Genomic DNA, 23,501 nt, shown 5'->3' on the forward strand with positions numbered 1-23,501 from the left:
CTGCCCGTCCCCTGCAAACCTTCCTGCCCAACCTGTTCCGGGCGCTTGGCCTCCCCGGGGAGCCACCCTCTGAAACAACAAGACATCTGTCCCGCTGTGCCTCTGGCTCGAGGAAACATTAACAAAGGGAGGTGTGGGGCTGGGCAGGGATGGCGGGGCTGTGCTCAGCCGCTCTCGCTGGGTGCCCATGAGGAGCTCTGCCTGTGTGGCTGATGCAGGTGGGGGATGATGCCAGGAAGGTAGCAGATTTCTTCCAGGGCTCGCTGGTGAGTGCTGTGACACGCGGGGGACAGTGCTGGGCGGGGATGCTGGCACAGCTCTGCTTGCTGCCCTCCATTCGTGGCAGCTGCTGCCTGGTGCAGGGTTCTCTTTCTGGTGCTTTGCTTTGTGGCCCAGGAGAGCCGGCTCTGAGTGTGCACAGCTCTCTGGAGGGCACAGCCTGCTGCATGCTTTGCTCAGGACACGTGGGTGTTTTCTGTGGGACTCGCTGCAGCAGGTGGGTCTGGTGGGGTCAGGTCTCGGCTCTGGCTGCTGGTGGAGCAGGACCTGAAACTATCCAAGAACATTTTTACCTGGAGATCAACAGAATCCAAACCAAGCTCAGACTAAGGAAAAGACTTTTTAAAGAGCATCCAGTTGTGGGCAGAGCTGTCTGAGCCTGGGGTTTTTCTTTTTGACTCCTGCAGGGGCAGTAGGTAAGGACAGGAGTGGTGTAAAGCTGGAAACAGCCAGGGCTGTGTCCAAGCCACAGCTGCCCCACCTGTGCTGGCAGCCACAGACTGCCCGTGCTGTAAATCCGACCTTTGCTCACCACAAATATTAAAGGGAAAAAAATATCTCTCAGACTTTTTTCCCTTTGATTTTCATGTCTTCATCCCCTCCTCTGTTTTTTTTCCTCTATTATTTTGTCTTTTGAGAAATTCAGTCTATTCTAAGAGCTCACTAAAAATCATTCCCCGCGCCTTTCCCCTCGTTACCATGACCCCTTTTTTTGCCCCAAATCACGCCTGTCTCTGGCTTTTCTCTCTCCCTTGGGGCCGGCAGCGCTGCCGTGGCGCAGCCCCTGGCATGCGGCCGGGGCCAAAGCCGGGGTGAACGGAGGGATGAGAGAAGGGCCGGGGCCAAAGCCGGGGTGAACGGAGGGATGAGAGAAGGGCCGGGGCCGAAGCCGGGGTGAACGGAGCGCTGAGAGAAGGGCCGGGGCCGAAGCCGGGGTGAACGGAGGGATGAGAGAAGGGCCGGGGCGGGTCCCGCGCCTCCAGAAAAGCCGGCTTTGACTGGGAGTGCCGCGTTCACCCAGCCCTCGTTTGGCCGGGTCATTTATTTGTGTGCAGCTGGCGGCAGGAAGAGCGGGGTCAGGACTGTCCGGCAAGTGCAGCTCCTGCGGGTGCTGTGCCAGAGCGGTGGCAGCGAGCACAGGCCACCACCGCCCGGGCCCCGTCGGGCAGCGCAGGGACATGGGGACCTGCGTTACCTGAGCTCCCGTGAGGGCCAGCGGGGCTGGGCCAGCGGCTGGTTCTGGGCCATCGGCTGGTTCTGGGCCACCGGCTGGGGCTGGGCCAGCGGCTGGGGCTGGCAGCTCCCGGAGGGGCGATGCTCGGGCTGTGCCCGCTCCGGGGGGTTCCTGGCCCTGAGTCCCCTCTCTCCGTGTCGCCGAGGGTGCAGGGTCACTGTGTGTGCTCTGTGCCCGTGGCTCATGGCCCCGGCTCCTGGCAGCCAGCAGAAACAGGGTTCTAACGGGAGCAGCTCACAAATCTCTTTAGTTCCTTTGGCGAGTGGGGATTAACTCTGCACTGGGCAGCCCAGCACCACTGGCAGCAGCTTCACCAATGCTGCTGTGATTAAGAAAAGAAATTATTTAACCCCTGCTCAAACCGTGCACAAAGCTTGGCATTTGTGGGGGTTGAGGGCTTCTGGCAAGGGCACCTACAGCAATGATGCTGAGCTCCAGGCTGGGCTGGATGGGAGCCCTGGGGTCACAGCTGCCTGGTCACATCCAGGGAGCAGGACAAGTGGGGAATGTCCAGTGTCCCTGCTGAGATGTGGCTTGGACTGGCTTGCCTTATGTCTGATTTTATCGAACAGTAGATTTCCTTCTTTTCTTTTCAGTCGGCAGAATTCTTCGAAATGCTGGAAAAAATGCAGGTGAGCAGCAATGTGCATGCCAGTAACTCGGGATGTTTGCCCCAGCAGAGTCTCTGAGGGTAGAGGCCCCACAGCAGTGTTGGGAGGCCTGTCCCAGGAACAGACCCCACCTTCCAGCTGCTTGGGTTGGAGTGATCTCCATGTAGCAAAATACCCACATGTTGGTGGACTGACCCCCTGTGTTGGTAGAAGCATCTAAATTATTTGATGCATTCTCATTTTGTTCCAAACAGGCACCAAAACTGGAAGAACAGAGGTCGGGAAGCCAAAAACACAAGGTTGGTTGATTTTTGTTTCTTGAGGGGATTTTTTCAAGTGTCCCCCTTCATCTCAGAGGTTTAATGTGGTCATCAAAGACAGTCACTGAAAGGGCTGGAAAGGATTTAGATGTTATCTAAAAACAAGGCACTGATTGAATGCAGAGATGGGAGCACAGTGCCTGTAAATCCCTAATACAGCTTTATGTCCAGATTGGTGCATTTCAGCTTCCAGCTGTGCAAAAGGGTTGGGGTTTGCCACCACGCTGGGAAGTTGCACCAGTAGAGGAATTCCCTTTAGGCAGGACTTAGCCTGTGTTGATGCCTTCCTGCGAGGGACCAGAGGGTGCTGGAGGCACGCCCTGGGTTGGGTGGCAGGGCTGGTGTTTAAAGGGACAGCTGGTCTGGAACAGACGGTCACAGATGGTGTTTTGGTTCCTTTCTCCAGGAAGACTACATCCCATACCCCAGCATCGATGAGGTGGGTGCCCTGAACCCCCTGAACATCTTCTGGTGAATGCGTTTCCAAAGTTGCTGATGGCAGAGGAATTGGTGGAGGTTCTGTTTCTGAGAGGAGCTGCGTAAAGCACGTTTCCCTCTCCCTACCTTTGTGGGTTTTGGCTTTTCCTCAGTAGCACGTGCCCTGTTCTGTGACAGAGAAGAGGTTTCAGAGAGGGGCTGGACTTGTCCCTCCTGGTGCCAGGGCTGGGGTCTGCTGCAGTAGGACAAAACATGGGACAATGAGCTCTGCATCCCACATCCCTGTCCTGCCTGACCCCTCGTGGCACATATCTCTGCAGATCCTAGAGAAGGGTAGCCCATACCCACTGATCATCCTGCCCCAGTTTGGGGGATACTGGATAGAAGACCCAGAAAATCTTGGCACACCCACCTCATCTGACAGCAGCATCTGCGAAGAGGAGGAGGAAAACCTCAGCCCCAGCACCTACGGCTACAAGCTGGAGTGCAAGGGAGAGGCCAGAGCCTACCGCAAGCATTTCCTGGGGAAGGTGGGTTCCTCCGCCCCACAGGGCTCAGAGTTGCACACTTTGGACTAAGAAAACTCTCCAACTGTGAGCAAAATGGGCAAGTTTTACAGTTTCCCTCTTTGTAGGGAGTGGAGGCACAGGTGGGTTCCTGGCAGCGATGGCCACATATGCAGCCTTTGCCCCTGGCCCCACAGCCACAGGTCTCCTGTGGCACCACTGGGGACATTGGCTCTGAGCCTCCTGTCCCTGGGGACCTGTGTGGCAGCCTCTGCCCTCCGGCTCACAGCCCTGGTCCTGGCAAGGGGGTGCAAGTGTGTGAGTGATGGGAGGGTGTTGGGGCAGCAGGTGATGTCCAGACACTGTCTTTGCCATTGGTGTGTGCATTCCCGGCTGCTAACGTGCTGTTTTCTATTTTTAGGATCATTTAAATTTCTACTGTACAGCCAGCAGCCTTGGAAATCTGATCCTTTCTGTTAAATGTGAGGAGACAGATGGCACAGAATATTTAAGGGTTATACTCAGGTATGGAAAAAAAAAAGCTTTGTTTAACAAAATATTCTCTCTTTGGGAGTCCCTGGTTCTGTTGCTGCAGCAAGTGCTTGAACTTGGGCAGCATGTGGAGGGGGTCTGGGTGGGATGGGAGGCAGTGGCAGCATCTCTGTGTTTCTGTCCTGGGGCTGCTAAACCTGATAATGAACGTGAGACTTTGATCTCTTGCTAAACCCACTGGGACTGAATGTAAACCTCTGTGGGTTTAATCCTCCCTGGGATAACACCAGTCACTTCTCTCACCATCCCTCCATAAGCTGACAGGACCCAGCATGTCTGAACCACTGTGTCATTTTCCTCCAAACTATGAATATTTTAAGAGCTGCAGAGATGAGAAGACAAATTGAGCTTTTGCTCCCTAAGCAGGCCCAACAAATGCAGCACAACAGTTTCCCAACAGCAGGTGCTGCTTTGCTATAAATAGTCTCTGACATCTGTCTGCTCATTGTTGTTTCCTTGCTAGGTCCAAAGTGAAGACATTGCATGAAAGGATTCCATTGGCAGGATTCAGCAAACTTCCGAGTATCCCCCAGATTGCAAAGGTGAAGTGCCTGGCTTGGCTGGAACACGTGCAGGAAAGCCTGTGCCCCTGCACTCCAGGCAGTGCTGGGATGTGCTGGGCAGAGTGCCTGGCCTCTCAGGTCAAGGGGCCCTGCTCTTGGTTTCCTGCTGATCCCTGGCACTCATTTGACATGGGGACACCTGGGACTTGGCTTGCTGCATCCTCAGTGGGCGCCAGCGGGGCCATGGGGCATCCCAAGGACAGGATGTGACGTGGGGAGCTCCTGCTAGCGAGGGTTGGGTTTGGCTTCTTTATAAGCCATTCATGGCCTGCAGTTTTGGCCGAGGAGCTGGCACTGACTGCTCTTTCCCCTTGCCCACAGGCCTTCTGTGACGACGCTTCGGGCCTGAAGTTTAACCCAGTTCTCTACCCCAAGGTGAGGTAACCTGCCTAAGGTGCTCCTGCAGGGCCACTGCTGAAAACTTTTAGCCTAATTATGTGGGAATGTGACTTCTTTCCCTCTTTCTGTCCCCTGGTGCTGCCCAGCTGTTGTTGTACCCTGCTGCAGCTCTGGTGGGCTCTCCTCACCCCTCACCATGGGTCTTTTGGCCATCACATTTTGAACCACCAGATGAAACAATTGGCATTTTGCTTTCCTGCAGGCATCCCAGATGATAGTGTCTTACGATGAACATGAGGTCAACAACACATTCAAGTTCGGTGTGATCTATCAGAAGTTCAGACAGGTGAGTTTGTCCCCATGCCACTTTCATGGAGCATGTCCCCATCCACCAGAGATCCACGTTTCACAGACTCAGCTGTGACGTTGTTCTGCCATGTGCAGCACCTCGTGTCACTGGGTGTCCTCACTGACTGTGTTTCTCATTGCTCGGATGTTTTCCCCACTCATTAAAAAATGATATGACTGAAAAGTCTCAGAATGGAAATCAGCCCACAAGCTGCTGTAGGGAAAAGCGGATGTGAAGAGGGATTTTAGCAGGCGTGGTATTTTAATCAGATATATGTTTAGACAGCTAAACAGCTACGTTTGTCTGGAGGGACTGTGGGCTCTGAAGAGAGGCACTTGCTGAAAATGCTGTCATTAGCAGGGGAACTCTGCTTGGAGAGTGCAGAGCTCAGCCTCAGAACTCACTGAGAATTACCCTGACAGGCACTCTAATTATCTTACATATTGCATTTTGGGTTGACTGAGTGACTCATGCAAGGCCATAAGTAGGGTCTCATTGTTTTGAAATACAGCAAGCGGGAGATGATTAGGGATTTTTCAGCAGAGGATTCACTTCTGGTTTGGAATTTCCTGGATGTTATTCTAAGGTCCTTGCTAGGGCTCAGAAGCTCTCAGCAGCTTTACCCTAGGCTGTGCTGGGCGCTGAGTGGGCTGTGACAGCCCACGGGTGGTGCTGGTGGTGCTGGTGCCAGCTGGGGAGCAGAGGTGGGGAGCAGCCTGTGGCTGTGCAGGACACCGGGGAATAAGGTGCTGGTCAGACCCCAGGGAGCCCATGGACGGAGCTAGAGGTGACAGGGGATTGTACAGGCAGGGAAACTGGGGCTGTCAGCAGATGCACCCTGTGTTTTGTAGACCCAAGAGGAGGAGCTGTTTGGCAATAACGAAGAGAGCGCTGCCTTCAAGAACTTCCTAAGTTTTCTGGGAGACACCATAACTCTCCAGGACTTCAAAGGGTAAGTTAGATAAAAAGGATGATTTTACAAATGCATTAACAAGAGACCATGTCATATGTAAAAATATCTACGTGTGAGAACAGAAGTCATCTCGCTCATGAGCGGGATGTGCGGAGCAGAAGCAAATATAGCTTTGGCTTGTTTTTCAAAGCTGGGGGAGTTAAAAAAAAAATTGGAGCTGCCAAGAGAGAAAAACTTCTTTTCCTGCAGCTTTGAGGTTGTGATAAAATCTGGCTATATTCAGCCATAAATGGAAGGAAGTCTGTGGAAATGTGCTGTGCCCGGTGTCATGGCTCAGCCACAGGTGCCTCCAGGGTGGTCACTGCAGCAGGCAGAGACCCCCACTGCTGGTGAGGGATGGTGAGGCCACGGCTGGGGCCCGTGGCTGTGGTCAGCCCTGGCTGACCAGCCCTGCTTTATGCTCACCCTGTATTTCAGGCTGGTGACAGCGATGGCTGGTTACAACACATGACGCACGGTTTGTTCTTTCCCATTTGCTCGTTGCTAGATAAAGATAAATGAGCTGGGCTGTTCCATCCTGTCCCCTGACAGCTGCTGGTGCTCTCTCTGAAGCTTTCAATTAATATCTCTTCGTTTCTCCCCGCCTTTCCCTTGATCTCCAGTTTTCGAGGAGGCCTGGATGTCAGCCACGGGCAGACGGGAGCGGAGTCTGTGTACACGGTGTTCAGGGACAGGGAGATAATGTTTCATGTCTCCACAAAGCTGCCTTTTACCGAAGGAGACACGCAGCAAGTAAGAGAGATGAGGCTGCTTGCACAGAAGGGTCTGAGTGGGGATGCACTGACAGTGCCCTGCCCAGTGCCCTTGGCACTGCCAGGCCCTGGCACTGTGGGAAGTGGCTGCTTGGTTCCCCATCCCGGGGCTGGCACCTGCTCCTGCAGAACCGCCTGGTTTCACTGACCCAATGATCTCCCTTTCGGTTTAGCTCCAGAGGAAGAGGCACATTGGCAATGACATCGTGGCAATTATCTTCCAAGAGGAGAACACGCCGTTTGTCCCAGACATGATTGCCTCCAACTTCCTGCATGCCTACATTGTGGTGCAGGTGGAAAATCCAGAGGCGGACAACACAGCCTACAAGGTGAGGGAGTCCCAATGTGCACCTACTCATCCTTGCTTCAGCATCTTTTGACAAGGGCATGGGGTGACAGGACAAGGGGGAATGGCTTCCCGCCTGAAAAAGGTAGGGTTAGATTAGAGATCAGAAGAAAATTGTTCCGTGTGAGGGTGGTGAGGTCCTGGAACAGGCTGTCCAGGGCACTTACCCTGTGCTCAGTGATACAGTCAGTGTTAGGCCTGGTGGGGACTGGTACCTGTGCGCTGAACACACACACGTGTGCACACAGGTGTGTTATGTGTGCACTGTTACATAATGTGTGTGTATACAGACATCAGCACATAAAATACATATTTTGTAAAACAGCTCATTTGTTAAAGAGTTTTGATGGTCCTCAGTGTTTGAATGTGCCTTGGAACAGTCTGACATATCACCAGAGTGCAGGTGGCATAAACCCTGTTATCCTGCTGCACCCGTGGGAATAACACATCTCTCGACTCCTCAGGTATCAGTCACAGCCCGGGAAGATGTTCCCTCCTTTGGCCCACCCCTGCCAAGCCCACCGGTGTTCCAGAAGGTAGGAGCTCAGAGGGAAGCATGTTCCAAGCTGTGAAAAAAGTAGATGTGCATGTCTGAGATGTTTCCAAGCACAGGGGCTTGGGGAAAACAGGACTTCTGGAATTGATCTGCACTAATTTTGGTTTCCATTGAGGCACCTGGTGTTTATGGCAGGGTGAGTGACCATGCACCCCTGCATGGCATCACCTGAGCAAGGCAGCAGCAGTGGCTCTGGTTGCTGAGGCACCTGTGTTGGTGCTGGCAAGCACCCCAAACACATCTGGGGTTTTCCACCAATGCTTCCAGATTTGGAGGGACTGCTGGGTGCTGTGAGCTTGGCTTTGGGGTGGCAGAGCTGTGGTACCAGAAAGTCTTACACTGGTGGGTGTTTTCCACCTCTCCCTGCAGAGCCCCGAGTTCCGGGAGTTCCTGCTGACCAAGCTCATCAATGCTGAGAATGCCTGCTGCAAGTCTGACAAGTTTGCCAAGCTGGAGGTAACACTGCCCACGTGTCCCTGCCTGGAGCAGGGTTGGGGGAGTTCTCCCGTTCCTCCTCAAAGCCGCCTTTCCCTGTTGAACTGGGTTGTGCTCTGGGGACGAGAGCGTGGTGGCCATGGGGTCACCGTCCTCAAGGAGGCACGAGCTGGTGTCACATGGATTGGAGCCACTGCTCTTCCCTTGGAGCCCTGGCTGAGTCCTTTGTCCCTCCCGCAGGACCGGACACGGGCTGCCTTGTTGGACAACCTTCACGACGAGCTCCACGGGCACACCCAGACCATGCTGGGGCTGGGGCCTGAGGAGGACAAGATGGAGAACGGTGGTCATGGAGGCTTTCTGGAGTCTTTCAAGGTAAAGCCCCGTCCTTGCCAACAGCAGAGCTAAACTGCACCTGGGGTTGGCACAGTGCATGTCGGGGCTCGAGGTGTCCCTCAAGGGTAGGGTGGCAAGAGGAGGTGGGGCCACCACTGCCTGCTCAGCTTGCCAAGTGCCCAAGCTGCAGCACTTTCTGTGTCCCCAGAGCGGGTCTCAGTCCAGGCCCAGTCCCTTGTCACAGGGTGTGTCTGCAATGGGCTCCTCTCTGGCAGGACATGTCCAGCTCATGTTCTGGCTGCCACTGCTGTGGCTGGGAGGTGGTGGGCTGGAGAAAAAGGAATGGATAAGGCGCTGTGGAGGAAACTCTGAGCAGCCAGTGGCAGTAGGGTCAGTGGCTGGCTGGGCAGCAGGGACACCCCTGGAGATGGAGGGCAGCACCTAGTCTGAGGGTGAGGCATTGCCAGGTGTCTGTGGTGCAGCTGCCCTGTCGTGCAGAGGGGCTGGCGCTGGGTGGGCGTCACTGTCTGGGCAAGGGGGCTGTCCTGGCTGCCACTGTGCTGGGACAGCTCCTGCAGTTACCTCAGGCACGGTTACTGCTATAGCATGGAGAAGTGGGGTGGTGAATGAGTCACCTCATCATGGGCCCGGGGAGGAGGGTGCACAGCTTTTCAGGCCCCTGGCTCAGATGTGTCCTGTTGCGGTGTGAGACGTGTGGGAATGGAAGTGCTGTGCAGTCAGTCATACATCACAGCCTTCATGTCAGGGTCTCAGCTGAGGTTAAACGGTGATGTTTTGGCGCTCTGTGTGTGCGAGGAGGCAGACCATGCTCTCTTGGCTTTGCAGGGAGTGCTGGGGTGGGAGGTGAGCCCCGTGGGCCGCGCTGGGCTGTGCCTGCCCAGATCCCTGGGGGCCGCCCTGCTGGGCTGCCTGCTGGCTTACGTCCTGCACCGTGTGCTGTCGGAGTGACAGGGGAGCACAGATGGCAAAGGAGGGCTGCAGAGGCTGAGACCTGGTCCCCATCATATCTTTTTGCCTGCTGCCTTGCCCCTACAACCCAGTTTACAGACCCATCCTTTTGGCCAGGCGACTGGGGGCCAGTTCTCAGAGGTGGGAAGAGCTCAGTTCTGCTGGTCTCTGAGTGGGTGAGAGGTGTCTTTGCCTCTTCTGTGGGGAAAGGAGCCACTCCTCAGGACTGGGGTGTTGGGGAACCCTCCAGAATTCCACAGCCCAGGGCAGGAGCCTGCAGAGTGTGAGCACCTGTGGCTGCTGCTTTGCAGCAAAGCAACCGGTCACTTTTACCTAAGAACAACATCAAATTGTGTATGAATGGCTGCTGACCCAAATAAACTCCATCTGATGGACTCCTGCTTGATGTTCATTATTGGATGGGCAGGAGGGGCTGTTGGGGCTGTGGTCTTCAGCACTGGAGGCTCAGGGAGAGCTCAGGGCTGCAGCTTCCTCTTACCCTGGTGTGGGTCCACCTGTGGCTCCATGACCCCAGAGCAAACAGCCTGCAGGTGCAGGGCTGGCACCTTCAGGAGTTTGGCCTGCCATGGCTCTTTAGCCTGGGCTGGGATTCAGGGTCTGGAGGAGCAGCCATGGCTGAGGGAATGGCTGAGAAGAGGATGGAGAAGGTAGCTGATGTGAAGAATGAGGGAAGGGGGCTACTTGACGGGGAGAAATGAGGACCAAAGGGAGCAGGGAGAGCCTGTGGCTGCCTAGGGGCCAGTGCTGCACAGAGCTCACTTCCAGTCCCTTCCAGAGGTGGATAGACCAAACCAGAAGCCACAGCAGTGGTTCAGGCTAAATGCATTCTTACAAGCAGTAGCTTGCTGAAGAGCTTTTATGTGGCTGTGAAGCCTCCAGGCTGTTTTGGGACAGGCTGGAGAGGTACAGGTGAGGTGCAAGAAAGGCAGGAGAGGATCTATCCTCTCTGAGCCCAGGGAGAGTTGTGGAAGGTGTGCACACAAACACAGCTTATGGCTTGGCTGTGGTCCCCATTCCTGCTGAGGCATCTGGGAGGTTGGGGCTTGTGTCTGTGTCTCCTGGTCCCAGAGCTGCAGTCCTTTTATCACAGAGCAGTGGGGGAAGTCTGATGCTGTGGTGGCTGTGGGGCTCCCCAGGGCAGCCCATGCTCAGCTGCTGTCACGAGTCCTGCGGCTGTTGGGCTGTGCTTGCTCTCAGGAGGCATACACAGGGTGCTCTCCATGCCTGGGGAACAGCTGAAGCTGGGGAGGAGTTCTGGGGACAGCACCCACTGGGTGGGGATGACCTGCTGTCCCCTCTGGCACAGAGAGCCATCCGGGTGCGCAGCCACTCCATGGAGACAATGGTGGGCAGCCAGAAGAAGCACCATGGCAGTGGCATCCCAGGCAGCCTCAGCGGGGGCATCGCACACAACAGCGGCGAGATGACCAAGACCACCTTCTCGGTGAGCACGTCCACATGTCCCTCTGTCCCTCTGTCCCTCCATGCCACTGTTCCCTCCTCTTCCCACCCCTCCACAGCCTGAAGGTCACTGCCTTCCACTGATGCAGCCTGCCAGTCCCCTGCATGGGCAGCAAGGGTGAGACTTGAGCAGGCTGTGAATTTGGATGCCTTGCTCAAGCTGGGTTTATTTTGTGGAAGAACCAAAGATAAGCTGCCTGAGGTTTTGGCCCCAAAATAAAAGGAGATAGAAAAGAAGTTCTGGCATTATATGGTTTTCAGATGCGCAGGCAGTGCAGTTCCTCTCAGGATGTTTAGCCTCTGAACTCCCAGGAGAGAGCTGGGCCCCCAAACCAAGATTGTTCTCTGCTTCCAGCCCCCTGTCCCAGCTGCTGCTGCCAAGAACCAGTCCAGGAGCCCCATCAAGCGCCGGTCAGGGCTCTTCCCTCGCCTGCACACGACATCGGAGAGCCAGGCAGAGAGCAGGACAAGGTGGTAAGTTTTTGGTGGTACCTACGGAGCATCTGCCACTCTCCCAGTTTATAGTTGGTGTTAGGTAGTACAATTTGACCATCCTTTTTAAGTCTCTTGTGTAACTCATGCAATGTGTCTCTCTGTGCCCTCAGTGACAGTGTTTCTGGAGCCCAGAAGACACCAGATTTGGGACATTCTTCCCAAGAGATGAAATCTGAAACCTCATCCAACCCCAGCTCCCCTGAAATATGCCCCAACAAAGACAGGTGAGGCAGAAGGAGCCCATCCTCCTTCCACCACAGCTCAACAGACATCAAGGAATTTGTCTAACAAAACCATATCTAAATTTTAGTATAAATAATTTTGATGTTAAGGAAGAAATTCTGTTGATTCACGAGCACAGCTCCTTGTTGGTCTTTACAAAGAAGAGCAGAGAGCAGCATTTGACCGAGGTTGCCCAAAGCCCCGGGGCACAGAAGGCTGCTGTGCCTGTCCCTCCCTGCCAAGGCAAAGCCAGCTCGACCGAGGGCTTCCTGCTGGGCACCCCTCAGTGCCTTGTCCCACGCCCTCGAAGTGGTTGTGTGCTGAAGCACCCCAAAAGGTTCATTCCTACGGCAGCACTTTGCTCCAGGGGTGTGCAGGGGGCTCTGTCCCCCTGTCCCAGCCCAAGGGACACGCTTCCCTGGTGACAGCCACGCGCCCTTCCTTCCGTTCCGCCTCTCTCCAGGCCTTTTATCAAGCTGAAAGAGAACGGGCGGTCGAACATCTCCCGTTCCTCCTCCAGCACCAGCAGCTTCAGCAGCACGGCGGGGGAGAGCGAGACCCTGGAGGAGTACGACAGCGTGGTGGGTACCAAACCGTCCCTGCAGCACATCCCTCCCACCCCTCGGCTCCCTGCTGCCTCCAGACCTCTGGGCTCGGAGGAGGGAAGTGCCAGCCAGCCCCCAGGTGCCTCCCCACTGCTGACACGGAGAAGCTTCGCCCCGTCTCTGGGTGTGGGGAGGAGGAGGGTGGGTGTGCCTGGTGGGACATCGGGGTCTTGTGGCCGCCCCTTCCCTGGAGGTGTCTGAGGCCAGGCTGGGCAGGGCTGGGAGCAGCCTGCTCTAGTGGAAGCTGTGGCTGCCCATGGCAAGGGGGGGTCTGATGAGATGGTGATTAAGGTCCTTTCCAAACCAAGAACTCAATCCATCCCGTGACTCTGTGACGCCCAGTGAGCCTTGGAATGCCCTGGGCACTGCTTGGTCTGCCCAGGCCGGTGGGTTGCAGTGGGCACGGGTGCCGTGGGGCACTGGCAGGGTGTGGGGACGGCCTGCCTGCAGGAAAAGCCATGTCCTTCTCTGTGAGCAGGGAAGCCAGCCCTCCACTGCGTCTCCGTTCAAGCAGGACGTGTTTGTGTACAGCGCTTCCCCCAGCGAGAGCCCCGGCGTGGGGGCCACCCCTGTCATCATGAGCAGGAGCCCCACAGGTGGGTGACAGGCACACTCCAGCCCTCACTGCTGGAGCCCCTTGGCTCCTGTAGGGGTCGGCTGGAACGGGCCCTGTGGCTCTGGGCTGGAGGAGCTCCCACGCAGCCTTGTCCTGGTGCCAGGGTGAAGCAGTAGCTGTGCTTGCCCTGGCAGGACAGGCACCACGGGTGTGGGGCAGTCCCACCCCAACGGGGCTGCTCTGGAGAGATGGCCCCATGTGCTGCATTTCTGTTCTTCCACGGGGAATGTGTTTCCTCTCTCCATTAGAGCACAGAGGGGGCTCTTGCTGTGGCTTTGTTCCCTCTGTCTCCCCTGACTGGCGTGTGCAGTAGTCGTGGAAACTCTGGCTCCAGAGGCTGAGCCATGACTCACAATTATTTAATCAACAAGCGGCTTCCTGTGGCCTTGGCTCCATTCCTCTCCTGCCAACCTGCTCACCAACCCCATCCACTTCAGTCAGATGATTTGCACAATGAGGTGCAGCTCAACAGGGCAAAAGAGGCAGGAAAAGCTCTTTGCTGGCCCATCCTGTGGTGACCCACAAATCCCCAGGGCTCTGATCCCTTGAGCCACAGTGACCTGCCACAAGGCACCACTATCCACGTGGAGACACTGTCAGCAGAGGAGCTGTTTTTGAGACACCTGGGAAGCACAGATAGACCCAAACAGCTCTGTAACTGGGAGTGTTGCAGGCAAAATAGGACCATGGAGTGCAGACAGGCTTTTTGTGTCTTGGCACCCCTCATGTCCTCCTCCTTATTTCATTAGTGATTTTCTGAACCCTTAAACCAACCCCTTTTAATACTTGAAGTGTTTATTTTGTATTTTTCCTGCCAAGAGCATGAAAATCCACCCATACATTATATGGATCAGTCATTCCTTGTAGCCTTTTCAGTGGCATTTCCAGGAGAAAGACTGTGAAATGTAATTAAGCCTCAATTTGTTCCATCGCAAACACTTAATGTACAGCTTTTGCCAAACATTCAGCCGAGGCAGACTAAATATTGGTAGCACTCCTGACAGCCCATTAAGTGCCTAGCTGGGCGAGTGCAGCCAGTACTACAGCAAATATTTTTGTTCACAGTTTATTATTTTTGTTCTTTGTTTGTCCTCTCCCTCCAGCAGATCTAAAGAACAGAAACTCTCCGAGGTCCAACCTGAAGTTCCGCTTTGACAAGCTCAGCCACGGCAGCTCCAGCATGGTGGGTGCCAGGGCTCTCCCTGGTGGGACACCCATGTCCTCCCTCCCTGCCATGGGCGGGCTGGGCTCTGGGGTCACCCTGGGGCCTGCCAGGGACAAAAGGGAAGGGGTTTTGTGACTTCTTGCCCCTTTGTTTGCAACCCACCCCATGTTCTGTTCTTTCACATAGAGCCACTAGCAGGAGGAAGTCATGAACTTGTCACAGGTGAGTGTTGGTGTGTTTTGTTTTGTGCAAAAGGCTGTTTGGGGGCCAGCTGTGTTCAGCCAACTGTGGCTGCTCATGCTCCTTGTTAGTGCCTATGGGATCCATACTGTACCTCAGAGCACCTTAAACGCTGCTGTAGGTGAGGGAGGGATCAATGCCAGGTCTGCACACACCAGGGCTGCTGTGTTCCTTTACCTGTTCCTTTCTGGAGCACCATGCTCCTGCACCTGCTCCCAGGGTCAGGTGCCCCAGCCCAGCAGGTGGCATTTTTCCCAGTTAACCTTTGTCAAACCCTGGTGCCCATCTCCAGGTTTGCTCTGGGCCCTGGGGTGGAAAGGCAGTGCAGGCCCTTACCCATTCCAAAAATCCAAGGGGAAACAGAAGATTCACGAGATGGATTTCATGGGCAGAGGTAAAGGGAACTCAGTGGGATTTACCTGGGTTCCTTCTGTTCCATGAAATTGAGGGTGTCATTTGGAAGACCCAAGATGAGCAGAAGAGCCCATAGAACTTGAAATGAGAGAAATTTACATTTCTGAAAGCATGGGTCTCAAAAAGCTGTGATTTTCACCCCACCACTGAGTTTCCTTCTCCCACAGCCTGGGAGTGATGGGTGGGCTGGCACTTTGGGGAAGGACAGGTGCTTCAGTAGCCAGCACCTCAAGGGTGGGAATATTCTCCTTCCACACTCCTGACATTTTTATCCTTTTCTTCTTTGCACAGAATGTTTCAACAAAGGGAAAAATCTTCAGCACCCCATGGGACCACGCACGCCCTGACCATGGGCAGCGAGGGGCCCTCACCTGCCAGCTGCCTGCTACACCAGAAAAGAGCTCTCACCTTGCTACAGTCCTGTCCTGACAGGGGCAGCCACCTTCTCACCCGGTGTCCCCCTGTCCAGCACATGCCCTGCAGCCCCCCTCTGCCTGCAGGAGGGGATGTGTCTCTGACTGCTGCACACACACGTGGCCAGGGCCATGTCCCCTTCTGGTGCTGTGCTGGGTCACCCTGTGGTTGCCCCCCTGTGCTGTGGCTGGTGGGCACCATCCATTGCCCCCATCCCTGGGTTGCCTGGCAGCTCCTTTTGGCAGAGGGGCAGCAGGAGAGACCTCTGCATAGTTTAGGTCCCTCCATGCTATTTGCAGCTATCAGTGGGGAAACAGGGGTTTATGTTTGTTTTCTGAAGGGTGGGACGTCAGGCCAAAGTTAGGTGTTAGGGCTCTGGGGCAGTTTGCCCTCTGTTGTTTGCTGTTGCTCTTCTCTGGGGGTGATGGGGAAAACCCCCTGGGGGGCTTCTGGGCAGCTCTCCCTGGAGTGGGGTCTGCAGTATCTCCCCAAACATCCCCCAGCTCCCACCTACACCCCAAAATTCTTGGGGCAGAGGCAGCCCCTTACTCCAGACTTGCTCAGTTTCTTGCACAAGAGGCAGGGGAGCGACGTGGCCCAGGGAGTGGAGCTGGGGACACAGCCAGCTCATCCTCCTTGGCAGGTTTGTCCTCTCTGCTTTGTCCCTGCCTGACACTGAGCACAGGCCTGGGAAAGGCCACCCGAAGCTAAAGCTGGGGTGTATCACAGCTGTAGCTTTTCGAAGTACTAGAACTGGAACCAGAGGGGATTTACCTGGTGGGCTCTGCTTGGCCCTATGGCTTGGATCACCAGGCAAGCAAATGCATGAAACTCCTGTGATTTATGAGGCATTAGCCTGCTCCAGCCCTTGCAGAGTCTCTCCTGCTGCTTTTCATCAAGCACTTGTTATTCTGAAAGGATTATAGATTCTGCAAGGTAACTTTCCCATAATGCCCTTTCCCAGAAAATACCTCTCTCAACATGCCAAGAAATCCTCTTGCTCCTTTATGAACTTCATGTGAAGTTTCCTGAAGCCTGTCCATAAATTTCACATTGCTCATAGATTTCCCTTACTCATTTTCTGGAAGACAGGCCGTGATGCTGCAGAGATATTCCTCCCTGTCCCCTCAGCCTATGACCTTTGGAAAACTCTCATGAAATCAGGTTCTCAGTCTCAAGTGAACATAGTTCTTCAAGTTTGTGATTCCTACTGCAAACAGGACTTTGAGTGCCAAAGTCACCTTCACCCAGTGGGTGCTCCAGGAGGCACAAAGTACCCGACAGCCCATTTCAGGAGGTGGGTGCAGAACTGTGCTCCTGGAGCAGCCCTCCCCTGCCATGGCTGCGGCTGCTCCTGCTGCCTTCTCTCTGGGGCAAGTGCTTATAGGATTCAATCCTCCCCTCCCCTCCTCCCTGACATCTCCCTGGGCCAGAGATGAGCCAAGCCTTGCAGAACCTGCTCTGCTCACCCTGGTGCTGCAGGGAGGTGCTCTCCAAGAGCCTTACGATCCGGTTCACATCGGTGCTCCGCTCGTGCTGTAATTAATCCATGTGGGACGGCTGTAGCTATGATGGGAGGGGAACCAGGTTAAAGGAGAACAGTTGTGAAGAGGCAGGGAACAGTTTCACCGGCCCTAGGTGCTGTGCAGGACTAGGAAATATCAGTAACTCCACGGGGACACTCCCTCCTGCTCCCAGCCAGTTGCATTTCAACAGAGTTTAAGCCTTGAGTTTCCTTTGGAAGAGGAGCATGCAGTGTGCTTAGCCCAGCCGGTAGCCGTAGGTGTCTCAGGATCACACACTTTGCTGTTCAGCACTTGTCTGATGATGCTTCAGTAGCACTTTCAAACCCACCCCCAATTCTCTTAGAAGCTTTGGTCTGATCTCCTGAGGCTGCACAGTGAAACACTGACCGGTGCAATGACTTGCTCCCAGAGTGGGCTCTGGGTTTGCTTTTTCCTCTGAGAAGTCACTTGGTTCTGTAGATGTTGTCATTCCTATGGGTGTTGATCTCTGTGAGATCTTTCAGCAGACTATGCAGTGGCTACTGTCAGCTGGTTTGCCATTTTTGGTTGTTTTGTTGCCTTTTTTTTTTTTTTTTTTTTTTTTTTTTCACTTGAAACTGTGGCTTTCCTTTTTGACCTAGCTTGATTTGGGAATTAGTCAGATGGACTAACAGGCAGAACGGTGTGAGGCCTCAGGGAGGGTTGCAGTGTTCTGGACTTGTCTCTCTGCTCCAGCCCTTTGGAGCAGCGGCAGGGCCGGGCTCCGGCACGAGGTTTGCCACAGCTCCTGCGGGACATTCCAGCGGCACTCCTGCCCTGAAGGCTGCTGGACATCCTTGGCAGCAGCTGGGCTGGGATGCCGCGGGCCTGGCCCGGCTCGGGCCGGGGCTGCCATCCCGCAGTGCCCGGGATTGTCCCGGGACAGCGCCGGGGCTGGGCAGCGCTTGTGCGACATCCCGGCGACTTCTGCACTGCCAGCAGAGGGTGAACGTGTTCCTGTAGATATTTGACAAAATGTTTTGTGCTTATAAGTGACACTTACACATCTATATATATATATAAAAGGGATATATATATATATATATATATGTATAAAGTATATATATTTATATATATAAAGGAAAGGATCCGTAACTGACACTAGAATTATTGGGCAGTGCATTTTCCTTTCTGATTCCACTGGTTCCATGCACACAACTTCTGCCCTCCTCAGGAGTGACAGTGCAGAGGGGGCAGAGGGGGCTCAGAAATGCCTTAGGGGGTGATGGGGAAGCCCCCGGTGTGTGGGGAGGTCTCTGTTGCCGGGGTTTGGGTCCCAGCGTGCTCCTGCTGCGGCCCGGAGCAGCTCCTGCGCTGGGGGAGGCAGCGGAGCTCAGGGGCAGCTCCATCCCTGCTGCTGGCCCCGATCCTTCTGAGAGCGGCCGGGACCCTCCCCTCCGCAGGGGCCGGTGTGCGGCTGCCTCGGGCTGGCCGAGAGCGCTGCTCTGCCTGGCCTCCCTTCAGGACAGCACTTGGCACGTACTTGCCTCTTCTTGAAACCCCGCAGAGCCAAAGCACAACACAGAAGCGCTTTTTTTTTTCTTCTTCTTCTTTTTTTTTTTTTTTTTTTTTTTTCATTCCCCCCCCCTTTTTTTTTTTTTTTTTTTTCCCTGAGGGAAGCAGGGGATCCTAAGCACAAGCTCAGTTTCTTTCCAGAGTTTTGAGGGTCTTCAAGAATGACGGGTGGGGGGCCGAGAGATGTTTTTGGCACGCAGGGGCCGCGCTGGGCTGGGCTCCCCCGGCCCCCGCATGCTTCCATCGCCCGCAATGAATGTAGCACTGCTGATGTCCTGCTGAGGGAAACGCTGGATTTATATCAGAGAATGTCAACAGAGTTAAAGAGTGAAAATAAATCTAGAAGAAATGTATCTGACAAAGTTTATTTTTGATGTAGAGAGGCAGTGCTTTGTAGTTTCTGGTGACCTATGTCTGTTGTAAATAATGTATATTTAATTTATTGCTATGGTCGCAGATTGTTATGTATAAAACTAAAGGTTCACGAATGTATATTTTGTTGCTTAAATGTGTCTTTGCAAAATTCACAATAAATAACATATTTTGTGTCCATATACGTACTCAGTGTGTGTGGCCATGTAGTGACAGCTTTAGAGGAGCTTTATGAGGACTTTGAGAGCCAGGGGAGGGCACGGAGCCGGGCTGAGCCGTGGCAGAGGGGCCTGGGAGAGCCCCGCTGAAGTCCAACACTCCGGAGGGGAGCAGAGGAACATCGGAGCACAGGGATGCTCCAACGGGGAAACCTCCGCTGGTGCTTCCAACGCTGAGCCTGGAGCAGCCCAGGAGGAGCCAGCGGCCCTTCTGCGAACACTCAGCCTTTTAACCGAGAGAACTGTTCTGTCCGAACGGAAATTAGTGTCCCGTAAGATCCATAAAAGCCGGTCCCTGCCAGCAGCCAGCCCACGCGGCAAAACACCCAGGCAGCAGTCATCAATTCCGTGTCTGCACCAGCCAAGGCCCCTCAGGGCACCAGCATCGCCTCTGGACAGCTCGGGTAAGCTGACAAGGAAATTGCATTTCTTCTCTCCAGCTCCTCAGACTCCTCTCAATTTTTTTTTTTTTTTTTTTTTTTTTTTTTTTTTTTAATATTTTACCAGGGGTTAGGGAGAAGGCTGTCGTGGGGGAATGTGAGCAGTTCGGTGTGTGGTCAGTGGCATGCAGCCCGTCTGGTACCACAGGCAGTTCTTACACGGTGCAAAGTCACTGGCAGCTCCTCGTGTTCAGAGCAGGGTCAGCCTTGAGAGGTTTAAAATGTTAAGCTTTAAAATTAAATAGAGTGAGACAATGTTGACAGATAAACAAGTAGTTTAGACATATGTTTTAAAGGATTTAAAGAAATCTTTTCCAGACCTGGCAGATGGGAAATTGGGAATTAATGGTTGATTATTCCAGCCAGAATTTGGAAAGTTTCCCACAGAATCTGGACTCTAAAGTTTGGTGGGAGGGAGACTCAAATACTGCAGACAACTGGAAAACGAAAGGCTGCTCAGCCAGAATTGCTTCATTCACTTTCATAGTTTAAACAAACTGTGAGGGTTGTGGAAACAAGAACCTAAATCCAGATTTCAGAAGAGTTTGCACGGAGTCTTTAATTCACTTGGTTCCAGCTTTCCACAGCCTTCAGGCAGAGTCCCCAGCTGATCTGGCCAGTGAATTGCGGGTGTGACCAGAGCCAGCGCTGGGGACAAGGTGGCGCTGCCCAGCGTGGCCCTGCCCAGTCCGGACTCACGGCAGCGGGATTTCACTGCCTGAGCACCTGCTCTGCCTCCCGGGGGATCTCCCTGGGCCACAGGCTGCTCGTCCTGATCACTGAGGGTTTGATCATTCGGTCACAGCAGCATCTGCAGACGGGGAGACACTGACCCCAATTAAAAGTGGTTGGATGTTCTAAGGCTGTTCCAAGTCATCCTCAGAGCTTATCAGATCTGGCAGGGCAGCACACGGCAGCTATCAGGGAAGATGATAAGACCTTGTCTGTCTCTAATGAAAGTCTGGAGGTACTAGATAATCATGCTGAATAGTGCTTAGTGGAAAACCTCCTGAATGTAATTAATCAAGTAATCAAGTAATTTTCTAGGCACTGTAGGAAAGCAGAAGGATTAATGAAATCACAGAATGCTTTGGGTTAGGAGGGAAGTTTAAAGTTCACCTACTCACCTCCTGGTAAGGACAGGTACATCCACTCGGCTCAGGTGCTCAGACTGCAAATCCACTCCGGCCTTGAACACTCCCAGGGATGTGGCTCTGAAAAGCTCCTGCTCTGGATCCAGTTTTGACACTGTCTCTGTGTGGCTCGACCAAGCAAAGCATTGACCGATAAAATTCAGGTTTGTTCTTAATAACTGAAATTAGAGACAAGAAAATCCAACTTGTTTTTGTTTTGAGGGTTTTTTTTTTAATGCTTGCAAACTCTTGATACAATATAAAAAAGCTATTCAGAGCAAATGTTTCCCTCAGTCCTCTGACTGTTGGATGCAGTGTAGTCTTCAGGGATGAGGTGTGTGTCCCATGGCACAGCCAGGACACTGCTGCCCCACAGTAGCCTCGGGCTGAAAATCTCTGGGAAAGGCTCCAGATGACACAGAGAAGAAAAACAACTATTCCTGATCACATACTTTAATCATGGCCCTACGAATTCATTTGACATGAGGTTTTGATATTTATAGCCAGACTTACACTTTTTTTAATAATAGTGGATGTTTATTTCTCTCACCCATTACATCCCATCCCAGAAACTGCACGAATTTATGACAAACACAAAGTGAGGCTGATGTACTTTCTTTGTAAAATTAGAAGGTTTTGGCACCTGTGGGTGTCTCTACCACACAGCTCAGTATGCTGTTGAGCTACTGAAAATGTAAATCCTTCAGTGTTTAATTTCAATAGTGACTGAATTTTTCCATGTGGGTGGGGAAAGAATTTTCCAGTTTCATTCCTCAGAGCTGCTGAACTCGGAGATTTCCTCTTCTGTACAGAAGATGGCACTGGAAATACAGGATTGAGCCTTTCCAAGGAGGCTCGTGTGTGGGTACCGCCTGTCGGAACACCTGGGGACACAAGCGCTCCCTCTCTCAGTCACTGAGATCCCGTTCTGCCTCTTGCTCAGGGTCAATTTACCAGGTGACCATCCCCACAGAACACACGTAGACTGTCTGAGCCCCACAGAGGAGCTGGGCTCCGGTGTGACTTGTCAGAGCCCAAAGGCTCAGGACAGCGACAGTCAGCCCCTAACCCTCGAGCTGAGCAGCGCTTCTCCTCCCCGAGCCGGGAGCTCTCGTGTCCTGGCCAAGGACCAAGAGCCGCCTCCTCCTGTGCACATCCCACCATGCAGATGTGGGTGCACACCATCAGAGGGGCAGGAGCCCAGCCCAGCCCAGCAGGATGAAGCAGGGTGAAGCAGGATGAAGCAGGGTGAAGCAGGATAAAGCAGGGTGAAGCAGGATGAAGGGCTGTGTCAGCCGGCCGAGCCCCGCGGGCAGCAGGAGCCGTGAGGATGTGTCAGCTCCGCCCGGGACCGCAGAGCGGCGGCAGCGCCCCGGCGGAGACACACCGAGCTCCGGGGTGACCTAAAAATGACTAACTGTATTGTAGGAGCTATGGGATTACAGGCTTGACTACATGGGGAAAACCTTTCTTTCTTTCTTTGCAATGTTGGAGGTGCTGCAGCTCAAATTCACGTCCCCCAGTAGCCACTGTTTAGGGATGGAGCAGCTGCTGTTGGGAGGAGCTCAGCTGCCTGAGGGCTGTTTGTGTTCATAATGTTACTGATGTTTCCTTTACAACTTTCCCAAATGCACCGAGTTTAAGGATTTTTTGTCCCAATGAGAAGAAATGAGCTAGGCTTGCCAGACGTTCTTGCTGTGTTACCTCAAGTCCCATGCGGGGTAGAGTGAGCCGTGACTTTTGCTGCTGGGATACAGAGGGAAGGTTGCTGAATAAGTTGTGAATTCAAGCACAGGCCTGGCCAAGGCTCAGAAGCTGGCGGCACATCTGGCAGTTCTCCTACAGCCAGTGCCATGGTTTTTAATTTCTGTGCTGTTTCTGGCTCTATTTCTTGTGTCCAGTTGGAGAGGTTAAGTTTGGAACAGAAAACTAATAGCTCTCTCTCTGTGCATGCCTGGCGCTGGGACCTGCAAGGGAAATGGTGTGGCTCTGTGAAGCTCTGCAAGACCACACCCTACTCACTAATCCATCTCCCCTGGAATTCCTCCCCACTTCCAATTTCCAACAAGCTCTTTCTGGGAAGGGCCCCCACACCTCCTGAGCTGCTACAGGAGCTTCTTCCTCAAGGCCACTGCCCCTCTGTTACCTGAAGTCAGAAGCTAGCTGCAATTTGGAGTGTAGAAATGGTCACTGTGGCACACTCTAATCATGCCTCCAATTGTCTGGCAGGGACTGTGATGCTTTGGTTTGTTCTGGTGCTTTGTCTGAATTTTGCGTGTGGAAGCAGGGACTGGGCTGTATCTGCTCTGCTCTATTGTCTGTTTGCTTTCCTTGAAGCCTTCCTAGAGGAATTATTCGTTAAAAAAAAAAAAAAAATTGAATGTGTTGGAAATAGCACACATAATTCTCTGATGTTCACAATTCTCTATCGTGTACCACTGACACCAGTGGGGATTTCTGCTACATCACTGGCACAGTGCTGTGGCCGAAGAGAGCACTCTGGGAGGTGGTTCTGCTGCTGAAGACACGACCATATTCATTGACAAGCAGAATTAATTTGTCGGGTTTTGTTTGCATGGATTTTGCCAGAGTAAAGTCCCACTTATTTTCCATTTCAGCACAATGAAAAGTGTATTGATTTTTCTTCACTTCTGATTGTTCACATTACTGGATTGCTTTTAAATAGTTGACAGGGATCATTCATTTTCCAGCTCCACATATTTTACAGCCCATTCCCTGTTTTATTTGTGTGTGCTTTGGGGGAGTTCCACAGTTGTACATCATGCTGATCATCTTCTGCCAACGGCAGCCCTGGCAGGAGGGAGGAAATTCTTCCCGTGGGTTTTTTGCTCCTTCCTGCCTTCTCCCCGGCAGCTTCAGCACCTGTGTTTCACCTTCCTGACTTAGAAGTTGGAGCTGAGGCTCAAAAAACCTCTAAGCCAAAGATCAGAAAAGGCCAAAGAAATAACATGGCCATAGAAAAATCAGTGGTGATGCAAGAGATGTTTGTCCTCACGGGAATGTGAATGAGGGGTGATGAGCTCACCAGGGGAGGGGAAAGCATCCTT

General features: G+C 53.4%; 1 protein-coding gene across 15 annotated transcripts in view; it reads left to right on the forward strand.

The window, feature by feature from the left end:
- Window positions 1-18,822, forward strand: part of RAP1GAP2 (RAP1 GTPase activating protein 2) — a 42,510-nt gene extending 23,688 nt beyond the window's left edge. For 4 of the 15 annotated variants that reach the window (XM_066333626.1, XM_066333632.1, XM_066333633.1 and 1 more), the window contains 22 exons: window positions 2,110-2,145; window positions 2,379-2,423; window positions 2,851-2,883; window positions 3,203-3,412; window positions 3,810-3,913; window positions 4,404-4,482; window positions 4,825-4,878; window positions 5,105-5,188; window positions 6,043-6,143; window positions 6,767-6,896; window positions 7,090-7,245; window positions 7,727-7,798; window positions 8,188-8,274; window positions 8,494-8,628; window positions 10,886-11,023; window positions 11,396-11,514; window positions 11,646-11,759; window positions 12,221-12,338; window positions 12,841-12,958; window positions 14,082-14,161; window positions 14,330-14,365; window positions 15,089-18,822. In XM_066333626.1, coding sequence (XP_066189723.1) covers window positions 2,110-2,145; window positions 2,379-2,423; window positions 2,851-2,883; window positions 3,203-3,412; window positions 3,810-3,913; window positions 4,404-4,482; window positions 4,825-4,878; window positions 5,105-5,188; window positions 6,043-6,143; window positions 6,767-6,896; window positions 7,090-7,245; window positions 7,727-7,798; window positions 8,188-8,274; window positions 8,494-8,628; window positions 10,886-11,023; window positions 11,396-11,514; window positions 11,646-11,759; window positions 12,221-12,338; window positions 12,841-12,958; window positions 14,082-14,161; window positions 14,330-14,338 — 2,022 coding nt within the window. In that variant the 3' untranslated portion in view covers window positions 14,339-14,365; window positions 15,089-18,822. The other 11 variants (XM_066333631.1, XM_066333634.1, XM_066333627.1 and 8 more) reach the window with 8 other exon arrangements.
- Window positions 18,823-23,501: the final 4,679 nt, after the last annotated feature.

The sequence above is a fragment of the Sylvia atricapilla genome, chromosome 20 (genome assembly GCF_009819655.1).
Source record: "Sylvia atricapilla isolate bSylAtr1 chromosome 20, bSylAtr1.pri, whole genome shotgun sequence".
NCBI lineage: Eukaryota > Metazoa > Chordata > Aves > Passeriformes > Sylviidae > Sylvia > Sylvia atricapilla.